Source organism: Monopterus albus, unplaced genomic scaffold, assembly GCF_001952655.1.
Source record: "Monopterus albus unplaced genomic scaffold, M_albus_1.0 scaffold159.1, whole genome shotgun sequence".
Classification (NCBI taxonomy): Eukaryota; Metazoa; Chordata; class Actinopteri; order Synbranchiformes; family Synbranchidae; genus Monopterus; species Monopterus albus.
In genome coordinates, this window is record NW_018128039.1 from 299,434 (window position 1) to 313,726 (window position 14,293).

Genomic DNA, 14,293 nt, shown 5'->3' on the forward strand with positions numbered 1-14,293 from the left:
CTCTCCCTATGCTTCTATATGCCACCATTACACATTACTAACTTTGTGTCTCCTCTCTCCCGTAGTGTGTCCTCTCTCTCTCCCTGTACCTTTCTACAGGTTGCCCTGGCCCTGGAGCTCTACGTCTCTGACGAGCAGTCACCAGCCACATCGACCTGATCAGTGTTTGATTGTTGTCTTGTTGCTTTTCTTCTTTTGTCTCTCCTCTATCCACTCTATCCCCGGTTGGGGTGAGTGGATAAAATTTGATTTTGTCTGCCTGCTTCTTTCTTCACAGCTCTTTGTCTGTATTTACAGCTGCTCTGTTCTGTCTATCCCTCTAACTGCACTTTTTTTTTTTCCCACCTCCAGCCATTAAGAACCCAGGAGAAATCTGTAACTCAAACCTTGAGGATAAATATTGGATTTTTGTCGGGGAACAAAGCATGAAGTTGCACACGTAACGGCAGAAAGCAGCAGTTGTGCACGCTGCAATTGTGTCCACAGTATTTTGTTTTTCTGTTGGCAAACTATTTGCATGATAGAGTTGCAAACCTGACGTTTGTTGATATAAACATACTGCAGATTATAGGAGGGATAATGTGACAACCAGCCGTGACCACGGGATGTCTTCAGGCTCTTTTTATTTAACTCTGTAAATGTCTCTTTGGCTCAAAGGTGATTACGACTTTTCTCTCTATGAACCTCGGCACTTGGCTCCTCTCTTGCGTTGTCCCCACTGAGTCAGCAGAAAAGGCTGCCGGCAGCTTTCTGGCACAATTCATACCATTAGCCATCTGGTGACACGTGTCCACGAGGCCTGAAAATAGAATGGGTTTTCCATTTTTAATAAGAACAAGATTTAGTTGATGCTGCAGTCATGTTTTAGCACAGAAATGGCCACTGTTGTGTTTTTGTACCATGGAACGTGACGCCACACTCCTGATGTTTGCTGTATGAAGCCGGGTCTGCAGGGAGAGCTCTGCTCTTCAGGGCTGCAGATCCTTCTGAAGCTGTGAAGTGAATCCAGCTGGATCATCACAGCACACACACACACACACACACACACACACACTCCATGTTTGTGTGGCTGCTCACCTGGTATCTGTGTGTGTACTTGTATGGCTGTGTTTGTAAGAATCCACTTAAGACCTTTTGGAGTGAGGTGGTTTTTGCCAGTTCCCACTCTGTCACAGGCTTGTTTGAGGGTTCAGACATGGTTTCAGGGTTTAGGTTGGGGTATAAGGGGCTAGAGAATGGTCTCTACCACCAAGTGTCCTCACAAAGATTTAAGCACACACGTGTGATTGCGTCTTCCCCTGCAGTTCTCCTACACTCCGCTCCTCCTAGCACCGTCTCTACATCGTCACTCCCCTCAGACCTCAAACTGCTGTTGCTGAGAAAACATCGGGGGATGCTGCCTGGTTGCCATGGTGACACTCCCCATGGAGGATGGGTGTGCATACGTGCATGTGGGGAGGTTTATCTTGGCAATCTTTCTTTTTTTAAACAGTGCTGGTTCTACAAACAGAAGGTGAAGAACAGACACAGCTATAAAACAAATCTGAAGCAAACTGTTTCTTTGCAGCTTGTCACGTCGTCTCTCGTTCTTTAAACAAATTAAATTGGAGGCAGTGGAAAAGGTGAAGGTGTTCTTGTCATACTACACCCTTTGTCTTGTTCTGCTCAGAGCTACCAGGTCTGTGCTTCTGATCGTTTTGCTTTTAAAATGAGACATTTGTGCAGGCTCTGTTGACTTTGTCCTGTGTTTGTTGAGACTGTGTCTTGTGTCGTCCTGTTCCTGGAAATGAGTTCGTGTCAACACTCTTCCTCCATCAGCTCTCATAGTTGCATCTTGGTGATGAGAGTTTGTGGTTTTAGTCTGACACAGTGCTAATCAGCCTCCAGCCTAAAATAACTCTCGAGCTTCTTCCTGTTGAGACTCGTGTGTGTTGTGTTGTGTACTGCAAAGAAATCCTTCTTTGGTTAATGTTTATGTTGATGAAATTAACACCGAATACACTCAATCTTTCACATTCCTCCCACAGTCCAAAGACTGGGTAGGTTGATTGGCGACTCTAAATTAGACTTCATCCGGAAGGGCATCCTGGCGTAAAACATGGCAAGTTTAGCATGTGCATCGTCAGTTGGGTGGCAACTGATGATTCACTGTGGTGACCCTTAACGGGAGTAGCTGAAAGTAGAAGAGGAAGAAAACGACACTCCATCTTTCACATGGTTAAGGTTTTATTCACTGACAAAACACACTACATTTCATTTTTCTTGTCCAGCAGTCACTTTCTAATTAGTTGGTCCCTTTAGGTTTTCTTGCTTTATTATTATTTTTAGCTTTCATGGAAGAAATTAGTATTGATAACAAAACTCTGGGCAGGTAATGTAAGGAAACATTTTGGATTTGACACTTCAGATGCAAAAACTGTGGATAAAGGTTCAAATTTACTCTATTTTTGAAAAGGTGCACATGTTGCACAAAGTGCACGTTTTACAGCAAGCATGTATGAGATAAGAGCAGCTCATGATGATGATCAGGACTGATTTCCAAAATTCTGCAGTCCCCTCATTATACCACCTCCTCCCCAACCTCTCTACTTTTCCTCTTCCTCCCCTTCTCTGCCGCCATCATCATCATCATCATCTCCTCCTCCTGGGGTCTGTTCATCTTCATTTCCTCTCATTGTTTTCTCTTTGTCTCTCCTCTTCCTCTCACGTGCTCAGCTGTGCTCACACACACCAACAGAGCTGTTTCTGGGTCATGAGGGCTTTATATGAATAATAAACAGCTGTCTGCTTTAAAGAATTATTTATAGAGCCTGGAGTGAGCAAGCAAGACTTATCCATTCTCTCTCTATCGCTCTCTTAATCTTAAACACTTCCTCTTCGCCTTTATCATCCCCTTCTCTCTCATCCTCTTCACACCACTGACTTCATCATCATTTTAATTCCTGACTTGTGCCTTCTCACTTTTCATCGATAATCCTTCTCCACCCCCACCCCATCTCTTACTGGCTCCAGGAATGTGCTTTGTGTTGCGCTGCTGTAATAGTACTAGTCACTATCATCGACCTAGATATCATTCTAGGTCTATCAGCTCAGGAAACACATTCAGCTGCATATCTGTAGAAGTATTGTTTTCAGGCGGGGGTGTGACATTGTCCTTGTATTACATCAGTGTAGGGTGTAAATCAGATTCCATCCATTATTTTTACTACTTATCCTGAAGAGGGTCATGGGGGTGGGGTACACCCGGACAGGTGGCCAGTCTATCACAGGCCTGATATAGAGACAGACGCACTTTTCACACCAATGGGAAACTTGGAGTCGCCAGTCAACCCAACCTGCATACCTCTGGACAGTGGGAGGAAGCCGGAGCACCTAGAGGAAACCCAGGCAGGCACAGGGAGAACATGCAGACTCCACACAGGAAGGCCCCGGTCAGACGCCAGGTTCTAACTCACAACCTTCCTGCAGAAAGTCACCCATAGCAGTGCAAAAACAACCTACAGTATAGCAATGTCACCACCATGCAGTACTGTATATCTGTCATGTCTGGCCAGTCATGCATGTAAACGGAAACTGGACTGGGTTTGGTGGAGACATGCAACCAGGAGGCAGTAATTCTAGTTTGGTTTTTAAATTTAGATTATTCTTTAATTTTGAGATAGAAGATATTAATTGAAATGTACCAAAATAAACAAAGTAAATATAGGCCTACAATATGAAGCTTGTACAACTACAGAGCAATAGGGCTGCTGTGGTGAGTTTAAGTAGAGCTCAGTGAGGCTGGGCTACATCACAGAATAAACTCTGTACAACATGGTACAGGTGAAGAGCAGCACAAACTCAAGCCTCCACAGTGATCGACAGTGGGGAAACAGATTGAACCACGTAGCTGATTTTAGGAACGTTAAAGAGCAGCGAATGCAGAGTCTGGCATAAAGAGAGAGAGAGTGACTGTGCAGAAACAGACAGGATGGAGGGAGGATATGTGAGGCCTGAATACAGCTGAGACAGCATTAGGTCATCTGTACTGAGACCGACTTATCTCCAGCGTGTGCACATGCACGCCCACAGTCTTAACATGACACACTAACAGCACACAGGCATCTGCAGAGGTACATGTAGCTGTGTGGAAGACACGGTTTATGCAGCAGTGGAAAAAGTACTTTACCTTTTCTAAATAAGTACAAGTTGCAATACCACTGTGTGAAAATACTCCAGCTACAGGTAAAAGTTCTGCATTCAAAATGTTAAGTAAAGGTATTGCCATCAAAATATACAGTATGTAGTAAAAGTAAAAAAAAATTGTGTAGATCCCCCTTGTTCCTTCATTCATTTTGTCATTTACCACATTAGATGGACTGTTCGGATTGTTGAACTGTGGGGATGTAAAATAATGTATTACTGCTGCTAATTATGGTGACTGACTCCTAAGCCAGTTATTTTCATGATTCATTTGTCTATTAAAAATCAGACATTAGTGCAACATGCTCTTCTTCCCGTTCAAGTCGGGGGTGATAGTTTTGTCTGACCAAAGTGAGAAAAGCAGTGAATCCATAAATTTGAGAAGCTGAAGTCTGATGATGTCAGTGTATAAAAAAAAAAAAAAAAAAAACACAATTCATTAGTAAAATCTTTACTGATTAATTTCTGCCTGTTGACTGATTATGGAGCTAATTGTTTCAGCTCTGCTGTAAGTCAGTGTGAATAGTGGTCAGATTTGCCGCCTGCTTCCTCTGCATCTCCAAACAGGAAGCACGTGACTGTAGTGTTGATAAAGGTGAAACTGTTTGTTCTGACTCGCACACTGTCCTTCTGTCTCACAGGGCCTTGTACACATACGAGGATGAGAGTAATGACTTGACACTGGCAGCGTCAGGAGGTACGTCGCACCAGTTCTTCCTTTTCCTTTCTAATCTCCCCCCCATATATAGTCATGTTAACATCATGCTGGCGATGACTAAGTTGCATCTGCAGCTCTGAGGAGCTCTGCTGCAGAAACATGTTGTTTGTCTCCTGGTTGGGACTGAGCCATCACAGCGATGGATCCATTATTAGTACAGTTAATGACACTTGGCGAGATCATTAGTTTAATGAGACTACTGCATTTGATGTAAAGACACTCACATGCACACGCACAGTGTGTAAAATGTTTTACTCCAAACTGCCATAATTGGTATGTGTAATGTGAATGGATGCACACAAGCTGAGTCGATGCTTAAAGCTTGCATGACATCATTTCTCTGTATCTGTTAAAGATGGTTTTGACCTGAGTGTAAATGTCGCCTCAGGGCTTCATCCAAAGTGGGAGCAGAAATAATTTGGCAGATATTTATCTGACCCATAGGGGGAATTCCAGTTCTCTTTATTGCATCCATGTTTCCCTCACTTGTGACATTACCTTACCTGAGTCCTGCTAATGTAAGATGTGAGGAAAAGATGCAAGGAGAGAGGAGCAGAGGAAGCAAATTTTAAGAGACGTGAGACGTCCTTCGTCTGAAGCATCCAATCACCAGCTGATTTCCAAAAAAGGTCCGTGTCAGTCCATAAAAGACTTGTGTGAAGGATGTTCCCATGTGTCCCCACTCATGGCTCCAGTAGTCTCCTCGCTCCATCCATCAAAATGGCGGACTAGACAAACTACCGGGTCGAGCGAGTATTGAGAAGTGAGGAACTTCTGTATCAGTTAAGGGAGCAGGGATATACCCATAGATTGTATATAAAGGTGGGCAACATGACAGTTCTCGGTAGTGAAGGCTTTTGGCTTCCCTTTTACAAACTGGTTGAAGTGGCCATCCATCTTTATAAACAATCCGTGGTCTCAGCAGTTGGTGTGCAAACTGTTCAACGCACTAGCTATGTGTACTTCAGTGAAGTGTCTGCATCATTCATGCTGAGGAGATGTACGGTAGAGACACATCTGCCGGCAGTGGTCTTCATTTCCTTCAAGTCAGCGGCTCTTCCTCAGAGAGATGTGAATATTTCAGCAGCAGCACAGAGGAAACTATTGTTCTGCACTGTGAACCTCGGAGAGCTCGGGCTGCCTCTCCAGATCAGAACCAGCAGACCACAGCCATGTTTGTACGTGTGTGGTGGTAAGTGGCGTATGAGACTAGACTGAGAACAGAATAATCCGGTCTCCTGTTTCTCATGAAATCACTCCTAACTGTTCAATCCTTCTCAGAGTGACACATTTGTCCTTTTAGGAATAAACGCAGCTCATCAAATATTCCCAACTCAGGAAATCACTCCCATCTCCACCAAAATGTAGGAGCGCTCCAGAGGAGTCCTGCCGGTCAGGACCTGCCTTCAGACAGAGACAAGGACACAGACTCCATGGGAGGAATGTTTGACATTCAGAGCTCATTAAAAGATAGTTTGACCTTAATGGAACAGGTCTTGTGCAGCTCCACTGATAATGCACAGCTTTGTTCATTCTGACACCAGTCAGTGTGAATCAACGAAAAACCAGCTACAAATACACAAGTCGCCGATTCCCTTGGACGTGTTGGAGTCATCGAAGTCCGTCACGCATTAAAGTCATTGCCCCAAGCATCAATCAGGACATTGGTTTGAATCAGAATGTTCTCTCCACCTCAAGTGGTAGTGAACTACTGGATCCACACACGACTCGGGTCAAAGTGGACTAAAGCTTTTATTTGAAAATACTCATAATCCTTCTGGATACACAGCTTTATCACAGGGATTTAGAAAAAAAAATGTGATTGGATAGTGCTGATGAAAGTAATTTTACACAGGTGAGTCTCTTTAAGAGCGACTGTCCATTAAACTTGGTTTATTTCAGAAAGAGACCTGGTATAAAGCACATTACCTCAGAATTTAATGAAAGTTTTATCCCGTTATTAGTTGCTTCTTTAACTTCCTGCTTCTTTTACCTGTTTCACTCTGCGGCTCCAAAGTCCAGTCCCTCCCTGATGGAGGAGGCCAAGCAGAAACACTGAAACCAGACTGTGCTGTAGAATGACAGGGTCTCTTGTTCTCTGGTGCAGGAGGTGGCCTGGCAGAGATCACACTGACCTTTGACAGCGCCAGGGTGATGTATGGCTTCTGCAGCCTGAAGGAGCCCACCGCCGCTCTGCCACGATACATCCTCATCAACTGGGTGAGTCGCTGGGTCAGAGGGGAGACCAGAGGGGAGGGGTGGAGCACCACACACAGCGGCGCGTTCCTGAGGGTACAGAGGGAGGATATCGGAGTTGTCACGGGTCACTGCACAGTTTTAATTTGGCGGTTTATTTAACGTGGACACAGTGTGTCGCTGATGTGAGGGACCTGAGTCCAGGTTCACTCTACATCAACCAGTGGCCGCTGCAGCCTCAGCAGCTTCGCGCCTGGAGAAAGAGTAACAGCAGCCGCAGATACAGACATGCTGACGTTAGTCGACCTGCACGTTCTCAAATGCTGATACTGTATTGAGAACCTTTTGGTGTCCTTGTGATTAAACCCAACCATGTCCTAACATGAACTTTATCCCTTCATGTACTGCGTCACCATAAATGCACGACCGGTCCTGTTGTTCAGCAGCCACATTACAGAAACTTCCTATCTGAAGTCATAAGATAGGATGAGTCGGAGACTGGATTTTTCCCACTTTGGCATTATGGAAGCAAATGCTAACTAAGGGAATCTTATCTTCTATCAGGTTGGGGAGTCCTAAATACTCGTCCAACATCGGTTATCAACTTTGATGTCTGTTACCTAGCAACCAGTTCTCATCTTGCCAAGCAATTTTTTTAAATCTTATTTTAAATTTATTTTTATTGCAGCACAAAATAGAACATTAACAGGACAGAGCATGGAAGACAAGATGAGAGATGCAGGGCATTTACAAAAATGTCATAGGGGGTTTTGCTTTCGGTTTGTCTGTGTGAGGGTGTGTAGTGTGGGTGTGTTCAACTTTATGCATATGTGTATTAAAAAGGGAGCGAGTGGCGAGTAATAAAACAAAATTAGAGAAAAAATGTTGCCCACTTCACTTAGGAAATTACTTTTAGTAAATAAACGAAGGGCATTTATTAGTTGCACCACAACAGTGAGAACCCCAGGTCAGTGGATTGACCTCTTCACAACTAATGAACATGCTGTTGTCGTAAGGGATAGCCACAAGTCTCTCAATTAATAATTTAATCTTTTAATCACTTTTATGATACACACACATATGCACAAGGAAGTTGTCTCAGGCACAGAACCGAGGCCGCCGTCTGCTGCGCCAGCTCGCGCGCACACACCAATGGCGGTGCTGCCCTGGCCATGGGGAGCAGTTCAGCTTGTGGACTGGGGAGAACAGGAATCAAACAGCCATAGGCTATGGGTTCAACAGGCTAACACTACAGATTGCGGTGGAGAAGTGAAAGTTAGGACAGATCAGCTTTAGTGGAGTCGAGTCACCGCATGTAACAAAGCCGAGACAGTTTTTCCACCATTTCATTCATGATGGAAATGAAATCTAACAGGAGGAGATGAATAATTTGTGTAGTGTGAGCTGTTCGCACTGAGTCTCCTCCACCACGGAGATACAAGTGCATTTCAACAGTCTGAAGATGAGTGTTTAACTTCTGAACCTGATGACAGCAGGCACCCAGAGTGCAGAGAGGAGGCCTGAATGGAAAAACCCATCTCCAGAAATACATGCTGTAAACTGCTGATTTGTGTCACTTTTTTAATGGAGAGGTGAGAGAAGTGCATCTTCCATCTTTAAAACTCTGTACCGCTGCTATAAGAGCCTTGTGTAGATTTGTTCAGTAGCAGCGTTTCGTGACCTGTCGGTTATGTTCATTAAAAACATGTTCTCACTGTGTCGATAAAACCTGTAATCCAGGCAGCCTTCTCCTTCAAGGCCTGTTCTCCTGTTGCAGAAATGTCATGTTTAGGAGACAGGCCTGAATGGACAAATGATAAAAAGCATTGGAATACATCTGGTAAATGTAATGAATAGAGACTTGGAGGCAGAAAGACATTTGGTGATTAAATGAGACTGGGAGCAGAGCCTGCAGACTTCACCAGCAAAAGGGCAATAGAGAGGACCAAAGATACACAAAAATGTCCTAAAATAGAGAAAAGAACTCCTGAAAGCATTGCATTGAAGCTGCATCTCTTCCTCCGTCTCCCACTCACACTACACAGTAAATGAAGCAGTTCAGTTTTGTCATTGAGAGATAAACTGCCATGAATTCAAATGAGATGGGACCATTTTCTTGTTTCTTTCTTTCTGTAATTGGTGCTTATTGTGTTTGCATTGTGTTGGTTCGAATGAACTGTGATTACTGAATCCCATCCAGCCTGTTATCATACTGTGAACATGACCACGGCTGAACAAAGGCCCTAATGAGACCACAGTGAATTTGAGCATTTAGTAAAAGAAGGACTTTTTGATTTAAAGATTGTGGTCACCGTGTCTCCTCTTTGGTTCCCTCTCCTGATTCCCTTCCCTACTTTTAGTTCAATAACCCACTTTTCCTCCTCTCAGGTCGGGGAAGACGTGCCGGATGCCAGGAAGTGTGCCTGTGCCAGCCATGTGGCCACCATTGCAGACTTCTTCCAGGTCAGACCCACCACGGTGCTTTTACAATCCTAAACGGCAACATAAAACAACCCAGGCCAAGTCTCTTCAGACTTCTGCAGTACCCCTAGTGTTCCACACGGTGGCTCAGTGGCAGAGAATACAGTCTATAGAGCGCCTGTAAAAACTGCCAAGACGCTGTAAGGAAGCTTCACCAGCCAGGGAAGTATTGACTGTACTTTGACAACTCAGGGTAGAGAAGCTGGAATAATAGCAGCAGGGCTGTAGGCAGCAGAGGGTCATGGAGGGGGGTGTAGTTACCGTAGCCTGTTTTTACAGTAGTTAATGCACCTTGAACTCTCTTAAAAACAGATCAGGTGAGCTCAGAGCAAATGTAAATTGCTCCAGTTTCTGTAAATTGTGTCACAGTCCAAGTGGTTGATTCTGCTCCACCAGGTCTGTGTGGAAAGCGAAACCTCGGCACATTAAACCTGTAGGAGGATCAAGCAGGAACGAGAGTGTGCATGACTAACACCACCTCTTTTAAACTAATCTCAGTGCTGACGGTGCTCTCACCCACTGAGTGTGTGTGTGTACTCACACCTGGCTGAGTGTGTATTTTTGGATTTGCAGAGTAGATAAAAAGATCAAGATTAAAGCAGAGGTGACATTTTTTCATTACAGCCAGAGTGTGTGTGTGTGTGTGTGTGTGTGTGTGTGTGTGTGTGTGTGTGTGTGTGTGTGTGTGTGTGTGTGTGTGTTGAAGTGTCATTATTGTAAGTGGCAGTTTTATCTCCCACACAGCCTCGACTTCATCGCACCGACAGGGCGTTCAGTGGCCCTCTGTGGAACAGTGCGCACACAATCCCACAAGTCAACAGCCAATTATATGAGCACTCATCAGCAAATCGTGACCTTGAATTATTATTTTTATTGTTTCTGTCTGCACTCGGATTGGTTGTGAGATATTTTAAATAACTAATATAAGTAGATCATTTTTATTTGTCCAAACATCAGCCACCTGAAGTCACTGTAAATAACATTGGATGTCAAGACCACTTTTTTATGGGTTTTTTTTAGAAGAGGAGTTTTGCAGAGACAACCTTTTTAGCTCATTTGTAATGATGGGTTTCTATGTGCTCAGACAGGATTAAAAAAAATAAGGATTTTCTTGAAAAAGTACACAGTTGATGACTTAATGAAGTTATGATGGAAGAGATTTGGGAGCAGATGACAGTTCAGCATCAGGCTTCAATTCAGACATGAAAACCTTTCACAGACAGTACAGGCTGTGAAGTTTGACTAAAAACACAATGCCATGCAAAAAAAAAATCTTTTAAACCTTCTCTGCGTCTATCCCAGGGGGTGGAGATCACCGTCAATGCCAGCAGTCTGGACGACATCGACCCCTCCGCCATTGGACAGCGACTGACCAATGGGACGGTGGGGGTGGCAAGTCCGGTCCTGAGCCGTCTGAGAACCCGAGAAGAGGAGCACGGAGATGTGGTACAGTATAAACGCAGTCTGTAACACACGGTGCTTCACAACCTGCTGTGTAGCCACAAGCTAGAAACCCAACTTTCTATTCTTTCTTTCTTGTGATGTCTCTCGACCCTCCCTCTCTCTCTCTGCTGATGCAGGGCACGGTGTACGAGAAAACCAACGCAGAGGTGGAGATGAAGAAGATCAACAGAGAGGAGTTTTGGGAGCAGGCCAAGGTAGGTGTGATGACATGGACGGGCTGGGAGACTGTGGGCACAGACCGAGGAGAAATGACAGCAAACGACACAGCAGGGGCCACTTTTTTTTCTCTGTTTGCACTCAGTGTGTGTCTTTTGTTTTGCCTGTAGTATTTGTGTGAGTCTCTGTGGATGCTTTGCATTTGTTGGTGGTCAGTTTGAGGGTCTTTGCAGTGTTTCTGTGGCTGTGCGTGGTTGTTAGCATCTCTTTGTGGCTACTGATTACCAACAGAAAATGTTAACAAGAATATTTCAGCTTAAATGTCTCTTGTTTCTCTCTTTGTTCTCCAGCGTGAGGAGGAGTTGAGGAAGGAGGAAGAGAGGAGGAAGGTAGTAGAGGAGCGGCAGCGCTTTGAGGAGGAGCGAATGGAGCTGGAGAGGAAGGAGCAGGAGAACCGAGAGAAGAGGTACCGCGAGAGGGAGCAGCAGATTGAGGAGCACAGGTGAGGAGGACACACAAACATCTAATATCAAACCTCTGATTCAGGAGCATCTGCAAGGTGTTCCCGCACAAACTTGGAACCTGTTTCATGAGGCACCACTCGCAGGCAAACCACAGATGGTGGCGTAACGTCTCAGAGGCTTTGCTCATAAACTACAGGTGGATCTGTGCCGGGCTCGCGTCTGCTCATCCTGCAGGATGATGTTTGTTTTGATTCAAACATGGCTAAATTAACAAGAGAGGAAACAATCTGCCCCTGACTGTTGAACCAAGATGCCCCAGAAGCAGAAATGACATGTTTATTTAAGTCATTTATGTTTATTTTGTTTAGGTCTATTAGTCATTGCTTTACTTTAGATTGAACATGAGTTTAAGAGGAACGTCTGCCTCAAGCAGCAACAGCTACCTTCTCTAGTTTGAACATGAAAAGCAAGTTAAAGCCTGCATTTTGCACATTAGGCTTCATATTCAGACTGAACAACTTCCAGGTGAAGTGGCTCGGGCATCTGATCAGGATGTCTCCTGGGCATGTCCGAGTGATAAGAAGCCTCAGGGTAGACCCAGATCATGCTGGAGGGATTATAAGCCTAGCCAATGCCTCAAGGTTCCACAGGAGGAGCTGGAGGACGCTGCTGGGGAGAGGGAGGTCTGGGCAACCCCGCCGGACCTGCTCCCGAGATGAGCGATGGATGATGAATGGCAGTGGACAGAAAATTTTTAGGGCTCAGCTGAACTGAGAGTGGTAGAAGACCTCAGGTTTTTTGAGCGTTTGTTTAAAACACATGGAACTTTAAAAACTGAACAATGTGTCTCTGTAGTTTGACCCTGAATGTGATAAGCAGAAATGTGTTTTGGCCCTAAACTATCCAGTGCTCTATGAACCAACAGAAGCCAGAGCAAAAACCTGAGAGCTGGACTGATGTGGACCCTGTCCTGGTCTTTGTGAGTCAGATGAAGCCTGGTTAGATCATGTGGCTGCCACTGATCACACACAGCTGACTCTGGTGTTGTACAGGTCTCGGTGTGGTCCATGAAGCTTTATCTGGTGTGTGTGTGTGTGTGTGTGTGTGTGTGAGCACAGGAAGAAGATGCAGGAGGAGGAAGAGGCCAGAGAGAGGTTGCGGAACCAGACCACCATAGTAAGTGTCTGTGTTTTCTGTTTTCAGTGAAATCAGTGATTATGATTCTGCTGCTCATGAATCTAATGACCATGTTAAAATCAACTCACCAGCAGTGATTTTATGTCCCTTGGATTAAAATCACTGTTATACTCTACAGCAGTAAATGAACTGGCACATCTGAACCTCCTGGTCCTGTGTGTGACAGTTTTTCTGCTTCTGCGCCATCTATCACAGCATCACTTCCCTTCCCAAACAGCTGCAAAGGCCTCTGGGATTTTGTGCCAGAAGTGCGCTGAGACACAGAAGTGAAACTGCTTTATCTGACAGTGCAGTTTGTTTTAGAAGAGAGTGATTATATGCAGGCTGTGCTTTACAAAAACGTACCCTGTGGCAGTGAGTGTGTCAGACAGAACCACCAGCACTTCTTACAATCAGCTGCCTGCTGAGTCGTCTCACAGCTAATTTTTGAAGATTGTAAATTCAGGCTAGTCTCCTTGTCCAGAGATCGGGTCTTCGGGGCCCCTGCCTTTGACTGCTGCCCAATCCACTGTGCACCGGCCCCTTACGGATCCTCCTGCAGGTGATGGGCCCACAGGAGGACGTCCACACGTCGCTCGTTCGGGCTAAGCCCGGCCAGGCCCCGTAAGAGGAGGCCCGGCCACCAGGCGCTCGCAATTGAGCCCCAACCCCGGGCCTGGCTCCAGGGTGGGGCCCCGGCTGCGCCATGCCGGGCGACGTCGCGGTCCTTGATTTTAATCTATTCATAAAGGGACTTTATTATGTTGATTCTTGGTTTGTTTGTTTATTTATTTTGCCATTGAAATAGGCCATCACTTCTCAAAATAACTTCATGACTTTAATACTTTGTCTAGATCTACATTACATAAATCAATTTTGTCCTGTATTGTTAAATGTTAGAATATCAAATTTAATCAAAAGACTGTATGACATGCTGGAGGGACCATGTCTCTCGGCTGGCCTGGGAACGCCTCAGCATTCTCCCGGAGGAGCTGGAGGAAGTGTCTGGAGAGAGGGAAGTCTGGGCATCTTTGCTTAGACTGCTGCCACCGCGACCCGGTCCCGGATAAGTGGAGGAAAATGGATGGATGGATGGATGTAAATTCAGGAGTTTATACTCATCCACTGGCCTTACTCTAGGATGTTGAGGCGGCGTTCAAGCCTTACTCTAGGATGTTGAGGCGGCGTTTGTTACTGATGGTAGTGTCTAGTTATTGTCCTCATGGTGCTGCAACGATGGAGTGTAATTGATACGACACACCCCTCTTCCTGTTTGATGAAACATGGAGGGATGTTGGTCCAAAGCATCAGATTCATATGAAACTATGTTTGCATTAACTGGGTGATGCTTAAATTACACATTTGCAAAAGCTTTTATACTCTTTGAGGCCTACTGACAGCTGCTGGGTTTACAGGAAAGATTCCGCTGAAAGCACACAAACAATTATACTGCTAA

The 14,293-nt window shown here is 45.0% G+C and overlaps 1 protein-coding gene across 3 annotated transcripts in view; it reads left to right on the plus strand.

Annotated features, from left to right (window-relative positions):
- Window positions 1-14,293, plus strand: part of dbn1 (drebrin 1) — a 72,786-nt gene that overhangs the window by 48,115 nt on the left and 10,378 nt on the right. For all 3 annotated transcript variants that reach the window (XM_020615163.1, XM_020615164.1, XM_020615162.1), the window contains exons 3-9: window positions 4,824-4,879; window positions 7,008-7,120; window positions 9,485-9,559; window positions 10,880-11,023; window positions 11,158-11,235; window positions 11,548-11,699; window positions 12,780-12,837. In XM_020615163.1, coding sequence (XP_020470819.1) covers window positions 4,824-4,879; window positions 7,008-7,120; window positions 9,485-9,559; window positions 10,880-11,023; window positions 11,158-11,235; window positions 11,548-11,699; window positions 12,780-12,837 — 676 coding nt within the window. The remainder of the gene's footprint in view (window positions 1-4,823; window positions 4,880-7,007; window positions 7,121-9,484; window positions 9,560-10,879; window positions 11,024-11,157; window positions 11,236-11,547; window positions 11,700-12,779; window positions 12,838-14,293) is intronic.